We start from the raw sequence: 16,704 nt of genomic DNA, 5'->3' as shown, positions 1-16,704 counted from the left end.
CCATGGCCTTCATTCACTGTGGGTCTGAAGAATGCACCAAATCTGAACTGGATGTGTTTCAAATAGCCCCTACGCAGACCTGCATTGAGGAAAGCCTGTATGTTGAGATCCCCCCGCTCTCAGCTATTACCGAGTCCAGCCCCCTTGACTTTCATAGCTGGGAATGGTGAAGATTACATGGATTTGAACAATACACTGCTGTACCTTTGCTGCAAGATTGTAAAAGGCGATGGAACTGATTTTGATGCCAGGGCAGCGGTGGGTTTGGTGTATTACCCACTAGCCTCTGTCTTCAGTCATCTGGATGTCACTCTGGGAGACCATCTGATAAGTTAGAGCAACAACTGTTATCCCTACCGAGCTTTCATCGAATTGGTTCTCAACTACAATGATGGCACCCTCGCCACACAATTTTCTACCGACCTGTTTTACAAACATACCCCCAGCCATCATGAAATGGTTGCACAGGATGGTGATAATCAGGGGTTTCGGAGACGGGCAAACCTGACAGACTGGAGCAAAAAGACAGAGCTGTTTGGTCTTCTCCATAGCTATTTGTTTTTTCAAGAAAAACTTGCTGAATGGCATGGATGTGAAAATTAAGCTGACACACAGCAAAGATGCCGTCTGTTTGATGGGTACCGCATCTGCCTCACTTTTTGTGAAAAAAGTGAAGATAGCACCAGGCATCCGACTGGGCCATGTAGAGGCCTTGCTTACGGCCAGTGCTAAATACCCCGTAGACCGTGTGGGTATGAAAGTGTTTAGCATTCCTGCTGGCAGCCGTGTCAGCAACCAGGAGAATCTGTTTTGGGGGCAGTTGCCCAAACTCATCACCATCGGGTTCATGGATAACAATGCCTTTAGCGGGAATTATGCTAAGAACTCCTTTAACTTGAAACATTACAATATTAATTTTGGGGCCCTCTACGTCAATGGAGAACAAACCCTGACAAAGCCCCTACAACCAGATTTTGAGAACGGTAACTGTGCGAGAGAATACATGCAGCTGGTACAGACAGCTGATAAACATACAAAAGACCGGGCCCTGATAATAAACCGTGAAGAGTTTGCTCTGGGGTACACCTTATTTTCCTTTGACCTATCCCCTGACAGGAGTGTGCTGATCATTATTCGCTGACTAAAACTGGGAACTTGAGAGCAGAAATTTGCTTTGCTGCAGCTTTGCCCACCACGGTTAACATAATCGTGTACGGGGTCTTTACAGGGTATGACAACGTCATAGAAATAAATCAGAGGAGAAATGTCCTGTTTGACTATATGTGAAGATGGACACTGAACAGCTCATCAGGGTTTTATCCTCAGACCCTTATGCCAAAAAAATTTTCTTAGACGTTTTCCCCTGTGACTGGCTTCCTAAGACTCAACTGTCTAAAAGGCCCCTGAGATTGGTGGTCAACACGCACCCACATAATCAACTTGGAAAACACTGGTTGGCTGTTTACTTGGAGGATCGGAACTGCGTAGAATTTTTCAACTCGTACAGTCACCCTCCAAACAGCGCTCTCTTTCCTCAAAGCATTATATTGTTTTTAAACAAGAACGCTACCAACACTGTTTTTCCAGATGAAACAGTTACAAGACCCCCAGTCTGTCACCTGCGGATACCATTGTTTGTTTTTCCTGAACCACCATAGCAAGAGGCTATCGTTTGAACAGATTTTAAATTTGTATTATTCTGACGATTTAGCACAAAATGATAGGGTGGTGATGCATTTTGTAAAAAGTAAATATAAAAATTTCCATGTGGCTGGGCCTGCTCAAAACATGTTTCAACATGCCCAGACATGTATTTCTTGCTAGGACTTTCATGAATGCTGTCTAAATAAAACCCTCAGCTGATGTTGTGTAAATAAAGCTGTTGTTATTTAAGTGTGTGTGTGTGTACACGTGTTTTCATTCAAAAAACCTCTGTAGACAAAAACTTTATAGCAGTATAGAATCATTTATTTCAAAGCATAAAACTTTACATGGCTTTTAGAGACAGTTTTTCACTTCTTAGGTGGTGTTGTTAGTGTTTCTTGGTCTGAGTCAGATACTTTCAGGCATTCCAGATGATCACGATTCACAACGTTGCCCATAACAGAAGATGGTACCTTCAGCTCAGCCATGGCTTTCATAAAAATGTCCCAGCCTTTATGCAGGCGTTTAGTAGTCCTGGCGTGAGTCTGAAGGGTTCTCCGGACCAAGTTGAGCATGTTAGACCCCTTGATGAGCATCCCTTTGTAGACAAAACCCTCTTGATCATCCAAAGAAAAAATATCCTTGTGTTGGCTCAGCTTAGTGAGCAGTACTTTAGCATTTTTCCTGTATCAGGCATGCACATTATCCAATACTTCCTGAACGACTGTGTCGGGTTTTGTGGGGGTTTCTAGGGGGGCCTGTTCCAGCAGAAATAGGGTTAATTTCCCTCTGTCCAGATCACCCTGCTTTACGTAGGTCAGGTATTTCTGACTCACGGATGCATACAGTTTAGCCTTATCATATTCTGCTAAACCCGGTCTTTGGAGAATATCCCTCATTTCAACATCCAATAAGCGGGTTGCCTCTGTTCTGATATTTTCCTGAGATGGTGGGGGATCCCGTAATTGTTCCAGCTCATGTTGGGCACCAGGTACATTTTTTCTGCGTGCTCCATCACCGGCTAGCCAAAAGCCCCGTAATCAGAGGAAGAGCAAAACTTAGCAGAGGTCCGATAAATCCCCCAGACTGTTTCACCAGCTGTTTCTTTTTTTTAAGAGGTAATCTTTTGTTACTTAGGTTTTTTATGATCCTGTGTCTCTTTTTCAGCACGCAAATTTGATGTGGTGTCAAAGGGATGTTTCCTTTTAAGGTGTTCAGAGCAATTTCTGAAATGGCTGCTACTAAATCATCGGAGGCCGAGCAGAGCTTTTCTCTGCTGTGGGGAGGATCGAAGAAGCAGTTTTAAGAGAGCCAAATTTCTTTTTACACAGCTAGACATGTTCCCCATCCACCGTCTCGAGAGCTAAGAAGAGGCCGCTGCTACATCATCTCTTTTTATTTCCACCTGCTGTTTTTTCAAAAGTGTAAGCAGCTGGTTGGTTGGGAGGAAAAAGCTCTGTTCTTAATCTAAAAGCATCCGAGGTAGAAGCATTTAAATCAACCACCAGATACCCGTAAGGTGCTTTAGTGGCATCCTCAAAAGCTTCTAGAAAGAACTGGGCCTTACCTAGGTACATCTGTCGCGCCAGGGACACTATCTGTAGCTTATCCCTGGGGTTTTTAAACAAAACCATGTATTTTGTGTTAAGGGCAATGGTGCGGCTCCTTTTCCCTTGACAGAAAACATTTTGAACTATATACATAATACTCAGATTCTGGTGGTGCATGTACTTGGTGAAGGCTTTCTCGATTTTGCTGCTGTCACAGGCAGAGTCTATCAAATTATCTACTACAATCATATTTATTTTATTAGGAGGAAACAAACAGTCATCACTGAGACTGTCCAGTAGACCTTCCACAAACTTGATAAAAGGATATTTACAAAGCAGTTCTTTATACAAAGGCTACCAACAGTTATAGCACCACACAATATTGTCAGGCATAACAGACAACATTTTATCAGCATGATCCAAAATGTTTTTTATAAAGTAACTTTTACCACAGTTGCTAGGGCCTGCCAAAATCACAGAAAAGGGGTGCTTCCAATGCATATTCATCTTTAAAAACCATAGGGGAGGCTATTAAAGTTTTCTGTGAGGACCCTTCTGTCATAAATGACTTTCTGTGTTTTTCTCAAGGTTTTGGTTTCTATCGTCCACTTGCTTTTGTTCCTGATGATAGAGTGCTATTATATCACTGTTGGTGACACTGGGCATAACCCTGGGTAACTCAGAGGGATGGAAGACCACGAGTGTCGATGAAGTCCTTCTGCTCCAGGCTCAGATGAGCCAAAGCCCCCCTTGCCCAACCTTTGCAACCCTTTCTCTCAGGCGCCTGCAAATCTCCTGTCCTTCTGGAAAGCAGGCGAGCTAAAACTGTTATCTGTGGAATGCAAGGACACCGCTCGGAGGGAGAAGGGAAGAGGGAGGAGGGAAAGGGGGGCTAGCGGGGGAAAAACACTGACAGCGAAACTGACCGGGGTATAAAGATCTCGCTGTTGCAGGGTTAGGTGTGCAGGATTTGAGACAATACAGTCTCCCTGTGCCTTTTACTTGAGCTCAAATAAGCTCTGTCTGTTTCTCCCCCGGTGTGTTTATTTGGTGCGACGCACACTGGGCAACAAACCCAATTGTTGCCTCCCTTGGGCACTTCGTGCCGGCAACAGTTTTGGCGCCCAACATGGGGCTCAGGGCTAACATTTCGCCTTGCCCGGATCCCTCCTGGGGTCGACGACTTGCGGCAACAACCGACGCCCAGCACGCACCGGTGGTTTCATCGGGGGCCTCGGCAGAGACGTGGTTTGATCGACCTCGGAGGGCACAACGGTGCAATGCGCTCTAATAGTGGAGAAGCGATCGTGGGCGATGGTGTGGAACCGGTCCCTCAGATAAGGTAGGATAAGCTCAGAGCATTGTCTGTTAAGACCTGGGGACGCCCAATGTCTCCCTGTAGGACCTGGGGACGCCCAGTGTCTCCCTAGAGTATGGGCAGGGACAGAGTATGGTTGGCAGGGCACGGTGTACACCCTTAGAATGCATTCTGACTAATTGGAAACTGTTTAAGTTAGATCTAATGACTAAAAATGATCTTAAAAGGTTCTGTACAGTGAAATGGCCTCAATATCAACTGGAGGATCAGGAAAGGTGGCCTCCGGAAGGGTCAATTAACTACAATACAATTCTCCAATTACTCCTGTTTTGTCAGCAGACGGGTAAGTGGAATGAACATTTGTATGCACAATTGTTTATGGCTTTATGGAACAAGACAGATATTTTGCAGAAGTGTAATTTGACTCCGATAGGATCAGTAGTTGTTAGTGTTGAGTCTCAGCATTCCCCCCCATTACTGTAATGCCAGAGTCGGCGTCCCCTTCGGCTTTAACACCTCCACCATATAAAGGTCAGATGCCCCCAGTCCCAGAGATCCCTCCCTCAGTGGGATTTTATCCTTTACTTACTGAAACTGTAATAGCCCGGCCTGGGGCAGATGGGCGTGCAGCCCCGACCATTCAAGTATACACCCATGTACCTTTTAACCCGGTGGACCTAGCAGCTTTTAAAGCACAGGCTGGAGAATTTTCAACTAGCCCGAGTAAGTTTATCTCTGTCTTTGAGGGATGTTTAGCTAGTCACGAGCCTGACTGGGATGATTGTAATATCCTTATGCGAACCTTATTATCTGAAGTAGAGTGGAATCAAGTTATTTCCAAAGCCAGGGAAGAAGCACAGCGGAGGCATGAAAGGGATCCCGTCCATGTTCCTGTTCCGGCAGATGTGGTTCCCCTAGCAGACCCTAGATGGGACCCTAACAATCCTGTGGATCATACCCATCTTACCTCTTACAAAGAACTACTTATGCATGGGCTCAGGCACTCGGCTGTCCAACATAATAATTGGGCAAAGCCGTATGAAGTAGTATAGGAGCTGAAGGAAAGTCCCGTTGCATTCCTACAGCGCATCCGAGACACCATTCGGCAAAATTCCAATGCAGACCCTGATGATCAGGCGATGGAGGCGATTATAAAGGGTATTTTTACTAGCCATGCAGCCCCTGATATAAAGAGGAAGTTACAAAAGAAGGAAGACTTAATGGGTATGTCTGTAGCACAAATCCTGGAGACTGCAAACAGGGCGTATACTCTCAGAGAAGGAGAAAAGGACCAGAGACAAGTTTGAATGCTAGTAGCAGCAGTACAGGCTGGAGTCAGAGAAAGGCCACAAGAAGGTGGGAGAGGCAGAGGTATAAGGGGTGGTGGGCGCGGGTGCCTTGGCCCACAAGAAAGACGCCTGGGACGGAACCAGTATGCCTTATGCTGGCAAGAGGGACACTGGAAGAATGACTGCCCAGAGAAAGGGAGAGACTGTAGTCCTGTAATGACAGCTGAAGGACAGGAGTAGGGGTGTCAGGGGAAACGGACCACCCCACCCCCGGAACCCTGAGTAAAAATGCAGGTGGGGAATTCAGAAATTGATTTTTTTGATAGACTCCGGGGCATCCCGGACCGCTGTAAATCAACCTCTTCAACTTCCTGTAGCGGACTCTCTCACTGTGGTGAGTGCCACGGGGAAAAAAAGACTCAGTGCCCAGTGTATGTTCCTGCAGAATGTGCTCTGGGAGACCGGGCTCTTTCTCACAAATTGGTCTACCTTCCAGATTGCCCAACACCCTTGCTAGGACGAGACCTGCTTTGTCGATTAGGTGCATCACTGCATTTTACCCACATTGCCCCCTGAAAATGCATGGATAATGACCCTCACGGTTGAACCCTCGGCCATGAACGCTCCCCAGGAGTGGAACCAGTGGGAAGACCAGGTATACCCTTTGGTGTGGGCAGAGGGGGTCCCTGGAAAGGCTACACATCAAACCCCCATTAATATTCAACTACTGCCAGGAAAAGGTCCAGTATGAATCAAGCAGTACCCAATCAAAAGGGAAGCCAGAGAGGGACTGCAGGAGACTATAGACCATTTCCTAAAGTACAGCATACTGCGAGAGTGTCAGTCAGCCTGGAACACTCCTATCTTGCTGGTACTGAAGCCTGATGGCACATATTGACTGGTGCAGGACCTAAGGGCGGTTAACGAACGGGTTAAAACTATTCATCCTCTCGTCCCAAACCCATGTACCTTGCTGGCCTCCGTGGGGAGGCAGTATACTCATTTCTCAGTTCTTGATTTGAAAGTCGCTTTCTTTACGATTCCAGTTGACCCCCCCCCTCAGGAGATATTCTCTTTTGAATGGGAGGACAGAAAAAGGGTTAAGAAACAACTTTGTTGGACAGTATTAGCCCAGGGATTTAAGAACTCTCCTACCCTTTTTGGCCAGTCCTTAGCTAAAGACTTGGAGGAGTGGAATAATGAGCATGAAGTTCTCTTGTTACAATATGTGGATGATTTATTAATTGCTGCCATAGATTTAAACTCCTGCCTTAATGCCACAGTAAGCCTCCTGAACTTTATTGGACTTCAAGGATATCAAGTGGCTTGAAATAAAGCTCAAGTTGCTCTCCCCGAAGTACGATACCTGGGATTTCACATAAGACAGGGGGAGCACCAGCTTTCAAGCGAGCGAAAGGAGGCTATATGGCAGGTTCCCACCCCAAGCAACCGTAAGCAGCTCAGGGTGTTTCTTGGCATGGCAGGTTTTTGCAGAATATGGATCCCTGAATTTGGACTATGGGCAAAACCACTATATGACTGTGTGAAAGGGGCAGACCACGACCCCTTTTATTGGACTTCAGAAGCTGACAAGGCATTTAAAATACTAAAAAGGAAACTAATGGAAGCCCCGCCCTGGGTTTACCGGATCTTTCTAAACCTTTCCAATTGTATGTGCATGAACGAAAAGGGATGGCTCTGGGAATGCTTACTCAATTGTTGGGGGCATGGAAACGTCCCGTTGCTTATTTCTCCAAACAGCTTGATCCAGTTGCCAAGGGATGGCCAGTGTGTTTATGAGCAGTTGTGGCAACTGCCCTAGTACTTGAGGAAGCTGAAAAGTTAACACTGGGAGGAGTCGTGCAGGTGTATACCCCTCATATGGTCCAGGCTCTGCTAGACACGAAGGGGGGTCTCTGGCTCACCCAGGCTCAAGTGGCTCGGTACCAAGCTAAGCTGTTGGAGAACCCTGAAGTGACTCTGCAGCCCTGCCCCTCCCTCAACCCGGCTACTCTCTTACCTGAAACGGAAGAACAAGAGCATGATTGTTTAGACATCATAGATGCACAGTACTCCAGCCGTGCAGACCTACAGGATCAGCCACTTCTGAATGCTGATTGTGAGTGGTACACTGATGGCAGTAGCATTGTTGTAGAAGGGCAAAGGAGGGCAGGTTATGCTGTTGTGACCCTCTATGATGTTGTTGAGGCCAAGGGTTTGCCCGCCGGAGCATCTGCTCAACTTGCTGAACTGGTGGCCCTGACCCGGGCGCTAGAACTGTCAAAAGGGAAACGAGTCAACATCTATACCGACTCTAGGTATGCTTTTGGAGTACTGCATGCCCATGCTGGCCTATGGAAACAAAGGGGACTGCTGACAGCCCAAGGCTCCCCAGTGAAGTATGGACCCCAAATTCTCCGACTCCTGGAAGCTGTTCAACTTCCCTCGGAAGTGGCAGTAATGCACTGTAAGGCACATCAGAAAGAGGATCAAGACGTAGCCAGGGGTAATGCCCAGGCAGACAGAGAAGCTAAAATTGCTGCCACCCTGAGGACGCCGAGACCTGCTGACATCCCTATGCATGCTCTCATTCCATCAGTGGGGGAGCTCCCAGATCCGCAGTACTCATATGAAGAAAAAGAACTAGCCGACAAGCTTGGTCTCCAAGAAAAGAAGGGATGGCTCTGCTCCACGGACGGGAGGATCCTCCTACCAAAGAGCCTGACCCAGCCAGTGTTGCAACGGCTACATCAAACTACACACGCTGGAAAAGAAGCTCTCACTCAGTTGGTGAACAAATATTTTCTAACCTCTGGACTTCGACCTCTGGCCTCCCAAATACAGGCCAGCTGTTCGATTTGTCAAAAGAATAACCCTCAACCCAGTCTCTCAGCACCTCCAGCCACTTTGGAACCTACTTCAGGCCCCGGACTGGTTTGGCACATAGACTTTACTGAGTTCCCCCGAACTCAAGGATTTAAGTATCTCCTTGTTATAATAGATCAATTCAGCGGGTGGCCTGAAGCCTTTCCATGTCGCAATTGTACAGCCAAGACTGTAGTTCTAAAATTCGTCTGGGAAGTTATTCCCCGCTTCGGACTTCCCCAGTGGATGGAATCTGACAACAGAACACATTTCACTTCAAAGATCATCCAAAACATCTCAGATGCCTTACAGATCCCCTGGAAACTCCATACTGCATGGCGACCATAAGCTAATGGTGTAGTAGAACGTACAAATCAGGCCCTCAAGCGTCATCTATCAAAGATCTGCCAGGAGGCCTCTCTGCGATGGCCCGATGCTTTGCCCCTTGCTTTGCTTCGTATCCGTGCCCTCCCCAAGGGAAGATTAGGGCTTAGCCCCTTTGAAATGATGTTTGGAAGGGCATGGCCTATGAACAGGACGCCGGTTCTAGCAGGGGAGTGGGAAATAGGATGTAATATTTTGTCATGGTATATGTGCTCTCTGTCTGCTGTTCTTTCTTCTCTCCATAGGTACACTAAAGACTTGCAGCCTCTTCCGCTGGATGCTCCAGTCCACTCGTTACAGCCGGAGATTCCATGCTCATTCGGACCTGGAAGGATGAGCCCCTCCAAGAGAAGTGGAAAGGACCTCACCCTGTCCTACTAGTTTCCCACACAGCGGCAAAGGTCGATGGACACAAGAACTGGATTCATCACGAGACAGACTTGGCATGATCTTTCTCCTGGCGTACAGAGTGGGCCGGTTAGCCAAGCTATATCGTCAACTTTCTACGTTCCTTACAAAATTTGCTAATGACACTTTAGCTATTGACAAGAGCCTTAACTCCGAGATTTATCAACTTCGTTTATTATCTCTTCAAAACCATCAGGCCCTAGATTATGTTTCAGCTTCTCAGAGTAGGGTATGTGCTTTAATTGGGAATGAATGTTGTACTTATGTCCCAGAAAATTCCCAAGGTATAAACAAACACATTTTGTCAGCTGAACAGGCTTTTGAGCTGTGGAAAAGTCAGGAACGTGAACCCACTGTCTTTGATTCTCTCTGGAGCTGGTTGCCCAACCTCGGAGGCCTAGGAGCGGGCATCCTTAACCTCCTGATCACCAGTGTTGTGTTGTGTTTAATTACTCTCCTCTTATTTGCGTGCTGTAACGCCCTCCTGCACAAAGTCTGTGCATCCCCCTCCCCGAGCGCCTCATTGTACCCTTGCATTGAAGATTCCAATCCTCAAATGCTCAATCACTTTTTGTCTTCAGAATATGAGAAAACTCAGCCAAAACTTTGTTGAGTATTCTCAAAGGGGGGAGCTGTTGGTGACACTGGGCATAACCCTGGGTAACTCAGAGGGATGGAAGACCACGAGTGTCGAGGAAGTCCTTCTGCTCCAGGCTCAGATGAGCCAAAGCCCCCCCTTGCCCAACCTTTGCAACCCTTTCTCTCAGGCGCCTGCAAATCTCCTGTCCTTCTGGAAAGCAGGCGAGCTAAAACTGTTATCTGTGGAATGCAAGGACACCGCTCGGAGGGAGAAGGGAAGAGGGAGGAGGGAAAGGGGGCTAGCGGGGGAAAAACACTGACAGCGAAACTGACCGGGGTATAAAGATCTCGCTGTTGCAGGGTTAGGTGTGCAGGATTTGAGACAATACAGTCTCCCTGTGCCTTTTACTTGAGCTCAAATAAGCTCTGTCTGTTTCTCCCCCGGTGTGTTTATTTGGTGCGACGCACACCGGGCAACGAACCCAATTGTTGCCTCCCTCGGGCACTTTGTGCCGGCAACATCACGATTGTTTTAGGGGTGTCCACAGCAGGGTTTGCCCCATAATCTAGAACAAGATCTCTCAAGGTTTCAAAGTTGACTTTTTCACTGTTGGCGACATTCAAGGTATTCCCTTTGACCTTCAAGTAAACCTTTCCCCCAGACAACTTGTACCCATAGCTTTCGGACCAGCCGACACAAACTCTGTGATGTGTTCATCTGGTGTTCATTTAGCTCACCTAAATAATAGCCTAGTGGGGGGTTCCAATCTCCCTCATGGCTCACAAATATCGCAGAACCTGTTTCATGGTACAGACACCGGTCTTGCAAGCTGTCTAACAGCCCGTACAACTCTAAGCGTGCATAAGCCGTTGCGAAACAGGCTATAAAGATGTTTGTGTTACCAGAGACAGTGTAACAATCTGGCATGTTTCCAAGTCACGCAGGCTGCTTCATCATCAATAAAGTTGCAGGATGAAACTTCATAGGCGGGAGAAAAGAGGTAGCCAAAGAGTTCTTCAGGGTCTCTAACAATGCTAGTGTTGGGGAAGTTGGTTCTCTGACCGAATTTACCCCACAAGAATTTAGAAACAATTTTGCTATTTGGCGCTTTGCAGGGTTGGGTTTGATATGCCCTGGGCATAAGGTTATGCCTTCTTTTTGCAAGAAATTGACCACATATCTCTCTTGTTTTTCTTGGTTGGTACACCAGGCAGGGTAGCCCGAGGCTTCCTGCTTCTATCAGAGGTGCATTTTTATGTACCGTGAAAAAAGGATGCTAGACTTCTCAGCAAAATGCCAGACTTTGTAGAATTGAGCTACTCTGTACCCCTTGGCGATAGCTTTATTCAATTCTGGTGCGCACCACGTACCCAGGAGGGCCCTCTCTTCATCAGCGTGGTCGCACTTTTGCTGTCTTGTTTCTGTGCAGAGGCGTCACAGCGTGAACATAAGTTTCCCGTTCACCCTGGTGGGTAGCACAGGGAAAAAAAGGTTTCGCGGTGGGTACAGTTTCACCCTGGCTATTCCAAAATAGCTCGAAAGGGGTTGGAAATTGTCATGAATGATTTCAGGGTGTCTGGCTGGGTATTCCTTCGTTTTGTTTATACAGGAGTAAAGACTGGTAAAATCATAATAGTGTATTTGTTTGCCGGGTTTAGTTTGGTAATGTAGACAGATGGCATTGGTTCTCCCCCCAAAAAGAGCATCCCTAGGCACCAGTGGAGAAGGCAGCGGGGTTCTGTTTAAAACATCTGCTAGTTCCCCTTCTAACAGAGCCCTTCCGCTCGTGCTCCCAAATCGTCCTAACAGTAAACCCGTCTCTCTTGAGATAATTGGTTTTGTGCAATGCCTGATAATTCAGAAACCCAGAGGTGGTCCCCGTCAATGGGTTCTGGTTTTTCTCATTGCAGCAAGTAACACAACCGTGGAAAAAGCATCCATTAAATTCAAACGCCATAGGTTCCCCATCAATGTTGGCATAGCCGTCTAAGAAATAGGGACCTACCTGAAATTCCCCACCCTGTAAAGCATGTTGAATTTGAATATTTTCTTTCTCCAAAATGTACATTAGCCACTGAATAGATGGTTGAAAACCTCTTTTTCTGTCTGTGATTGTTGTCTGGGGAGAGAAGCGCTATTGTCTGTGGTTCCAAAAACACAAACCTGTACATGGCCATGCAGACAGAGGCCAGCATGATGTATTGGAAAGGATCTATGCAGCGTACTACATTTTGGAGTTCACCATCTACTTTCACTCGGTCTACCCCCTGTGTCATTTTCATAATCTCATCCCTGTAGAGGCAGCAGGCCTCTTTCAAAATGTTTATGTCCTGCTGGCAATAATAGGCCAGCTCCTTTTGCATGTCAAAGATCTTATCGTGGTTATTCTGATGCCGTTCTAAAAACTGTCCTTTTTCACCAGACATCATATTTTCAATGCCGTAATACTCCATCTTTGGGAGAGGCCCCAAATAATTTGGTTTTCTGCTGTGTTAAAAAAATGTGGGAAATAACCTTTGCATCCTTCAAACCCCATCACCTGTGGAAGCCTGCTAAGTTTCATTGGCAAAAAAAGTTTAAAGAATCTATGAAACAGATGCTTAGCCTGGTCAATTCAATACACGAGTTTACCACCCTGAGTGATTAATTTCACGCCTATTTTTTCCTTCAATAACTTGCTGACAACGAAGTAACCATTGTAGTGTTTGGTGTTGTGAGCTATGAAGGTGTAGTCCTTGAACTTTTTATCCATAAAAACCTTAATAAAATCAGACAGGCACTCTTCGCCCTTAAACTCCCAAGTGCTTTCTGGCTTTTTGGGCTTAGCTTTACAAGCATTTGGGGTTTTTTTGCCTGCGGCTTTCTACATTTTTTCACCTGTCTTTAACTGCATTGCAAAAATGTAGTTGGTCATATGCATCCCTGTCTCCTGCACACATTCAAAATCATAAAAAATGTACCCCTCGTCTTCTTCAGGCTCTTTAATCTGACACATAAAGCACCAGTGTTTGTTTACATCTGTGATTTTCCCATAACACAGTTTGCACTGCCGCCCCTTGCACTCGTGCTTTTTGTCCATGTAAGATTACACTCATCGCACAGAATTTTAGTCAGACATTCAATCTGTTTTTCAGAGGCCAGGGCCACATGCCTTTCTAAGCACTCTTTGAAACAACAAAACAGCTTACAATTAGGGCACCTCTGTGTCCTGCCCATGTTTTCAGAGTAGTTTGGGCTCAGGCAAAGACAACATTGGAACCTGCACATGTGGCTATGGGTGTACAACGTCTGACAAAGATCTCAATAATTTCTCATGCCAAACACCTTTTTCACATCCAAAATGCCATAATAATGTTCACCATGTAGCAAAAGAAAACAGGTGTCGGGGTATCTGGGTACGTCCTGTGTTTTAAATAAACTCCACCCATTTTTTTTCCTTATGCATCACTATGTGAATGTTAACCTGTTCAAGGTCTTCAGACAAAGGTACTTGATGGAGCATAACCTTTTGATATATAGACATGCCTAATTTCCTATGCAGTTCTTTGGCACCATCTAGCAGCTCGATATCTCTGGCCCCTCTATGTTTTGTAACAGCCAATAGACTGCCTGCAAAACACAGGTTAGTATCATAGGTATTCAAGTCAATTAAATACTTCCTCTTTTTAGAAATGATCTGGGAATAGGGGATAGAGTTTATAACTCTACGGCTTCCACCTCCCTGGCATTTCACAACGACCACAACCAGCCAAAATGTCGAATTGAGTAATATTTCTCTCTGGCTTCGTAACAGGTTACTGAACCACTCTAAAAACAGCTCTGGGTCAAATTGTTTAAATTAATAACTCGTGAGTATAAACAGTTTGCCATGCTATCTGCCTGAATACGTAACTGTGCATAGTCATTGCCTGTGAATCTCTGTTGGAGTTTTGCTACAATTTCTTCCACCCCTCGGGTTATGGCTTTGTATGCCACATGTAATGGCACACGCTCCAAATTCCCCAAACGAAACTCCTCAGTGTACCTTGTGCCACCAAACCTGGCTACAGACCACTCTTGCCTTCTCACCCGCACCATATGTACATCCAGTAAAACATCCTCTGATGACTCAGAAGACCGGGGGCGCTTGAGGGATCCTCTAAACTGTCTTCTACACCAAATTCATTGTCCCAACCCTCTGACCCTCCAGGTCTTGGTGTTGGGGAAGGCCTGGGTGGTCTGGGAACATTTGAGGGACCCTCAAGCTGATGTTGGCGACTGGCATGGACAGCTAGAGACCCTCTGGGTAAAAATTCGTGGGGAATTCGGCACAGGGGACACAACGGTGGGAGGCTACTACAGACCTCCCACTCAAAGTCCCGAGCTTGACCAGGAGTTCGCCCGGGAACTGACTGAGGCCGCTTACTCCAGGACCTTGGTTGTCATGGGTGACTTCAATTACCCGGACATCTCGTGGGAAGATCACTCAGCTAAATCTGAGCGGGCGCAAAGCTTTCTCTCATGCGTGGATGACCTCTACCTGACTCAAGAAGTCTATGGGCCGAGAGCCAAAGCGCTGCTTGACCTGGTACTGGCTACAGGGGACGACCTAATCGGTGACCTAGTGATTGATGGGAAGTTGGGTGACAGCGACCACGAGCTGATCACCTTCACGATCTGCCGTAAAGCTGGCAAGTCAGTCAGCAACACAGAAGTCCTTGACTTCAGAAAAGCCGACTTTGACAAGCTCAAGAGGATAGTCGGTCAGGCCCTCAGGGACCATGATCCCAGGGAGATGGGAGTTCAAGAAGAGTGGTTGCTTCTCAAGGAAACGATCCTCAGTGCACAAGCTAAATCTATTCCAACATGGAGGAAAGGCAGCAAGAAGGCACAGCAGCCCTCCTGGCTCTCCAGGGACCTAGCAGACCTCCTACGGCTAAAAAGGAAAGCCTACAGAGGATGGAGGATGGGATTCACCTCCAAGGAGGATTATTCTGCGCTGGTCCGGTCCTGCAGGGAGCAAACCAGGAAAGCCAAGGCTGCAACTGAACTCCAACTAGCTTCAAACATCAAGGACAACAAAAAGTCCTTTTTCAGATATGTGGGGAGCCGGAGGAAAAGCAAGGGCAATGTTGGACCCCTGCTAAACCAGATGGGGCAACTGGCAACTGACGCCCAGGAAAAAGCCAACCTATTAAATAGGTACTTTGCATCAGTCTTTCATCAGTCACACGGGATGCCCATGCCTGCTATGGGACAGGGAAATCTGGGTGAGGGGGATCCCCTACCCTCCATCAATGCTGACCTCGTGAAGGAACACCTTGAGAAGCTGGATACCTTCAAGTCAGCCGGCCCTGACAATCTGCACCCCAGGGTACTCAAGGAGCTGGCGAGCGTCATAGCCCAGCCCCAGGCACGGATCTTTGAAAACTCCTGGCGCTCTGGTGTAGTGCCCGAAGACTGGAAGAAGGCCAATGTGGTGCCGATCTTCAAGAAAGGGAGGAGAGTGGATCCGGCTAACTACAGGCCCATTAGCCTGACTTCTATCCTGGGGAAGATCTTAGAAAAGTTTATTAAGGAGGCCATCCTTGAGGGACTGGCCCAGGCTAACATCCTAAGGGATAGCCAGCATGGGTTTGTTGCGGGTAGGTCTTGTTTGACCAATCTCATTTCCTTCTATGACCAGGTGACCTATCACCTGGACAAGGGAGAAGAGATTGATGTCATATATCTTGACTTCAAAAAAGCTTTTGATCTGGTGTCCCATGATCACCTCTTGGCCAAACTGCCAAGTTGTGGCCTTGGCTCCACCATGATCCGCTGGCTGGGAAATTGGCTTCGTGGTCGGACCCAGAGGGTTGTGATTGATGGCAGTCACTCATCATGGTGCCCTGTGACCAGTGGGCTCCCTCAAGGCTCTGTCCTGGAACCCATACTGTTCAACATCTTCATTAACGATGTGGACATTGGAGTCAGGAGTGGACTCGCCAAGTTCACCGATGACACCAAACTTTGGGACAAAGCATCCACGCCAGAAGATAGGCGGGTGATCCAGGCTGACCTGGATAAGCTCAGCAAATGGGCAGACGAGAACCTCATGGTGTTTAACACCAATAAATGCAAGGTTCTCCACCTTGGGAGGAAAAACCTGCAGCACCCTTATAGGCTCGGCAGTGCTACGTTGCTTAGCACTACAGAAGAAAGAGACTTGGGGGTCATCATTGACCACAAGATGAACATGAGCCTCCAATGCGATGCTGCGGCTAGTAAAGCGACCAAAATGCTGGCGTGCATCCATAGATGCTTCTCGAGCAAATCCCGGGACGTCATTTTCCCCTTGTACTCAGCCTTGGTGAGGCCGCAGCTGGAGTACTGTGTCCAGTTTTGGGCTCCACAATTCAAAAAGGATGTGGAGACGCTTGAGAGAGTCCAGAGGAGAGCCACGCGCATGATCAGAGGTCAGGAAAACAGATCTTACGATGACAAGCTGAGAGCCATGGGACTCTTTAGCCTGGAAAAGCGCAGGCTCAGGGGTGATCTGATGGCCACCTATAAGTTTATCAGGGTGACCACCAGGATCTGGGGGAATGTTTGTTCACCAGAGCGCCCCAAGGGATGACGAGGTCGAACGGTCACAAACTCCTGCAAGACCGTTTCAGGCTGGACATAAGGAAGAATTTCTTTACT

At 47.1% G+C, this 16,704-nt stretch overlaps 1 protein-coding gene across 1 annotated transcript in view; it reads right to left on the bottom strand.

The window, feature by feature from the left end:
• Positions 1 to 2,012: 2,012 nt before the first annotated feature.
• The window catches only part of LOC149869043 (uncharacterized), a 171,360-nt gene continuing 156,668 nt past the window's right edge, over positions 2,013 to 16,704 (bottom strand). The window contains exons 14-15 of the mRNA XM_090037683.1: positions 3,376 to 3,506; positions 2,013 to 2,328 (exon numbers count right to left, since the gene is read on the bottom strand). Of these exons, the coding sequence (XP_089893809.1) occupies positions 2,013 to 2,328; positions 3,376 to 3,506 (447 nt within the window). The remainder of the gene's footprint in view (positions 2,329 to 3,375; positions 3,507 to 16,704) is intronic.

This window comes from Crocodylus siamensis, chromosome 3 (assembly GCF_052110815.1).
Source record: "Crocodylus siamensis isolate JL-2025a chromosome 3, ASM5211081v1, whole genome shotgun sequence".
In the NCBI taxonomy this organism is placed as follows: Eukaryota; Metazoa; Chordata; order Crocodylia; family Crocodylidae; genus Crocodylus; species Crocodylus siamensis.
This window is presented reverse-complemented; position numbering and strand designations above follow the sequence as displayed.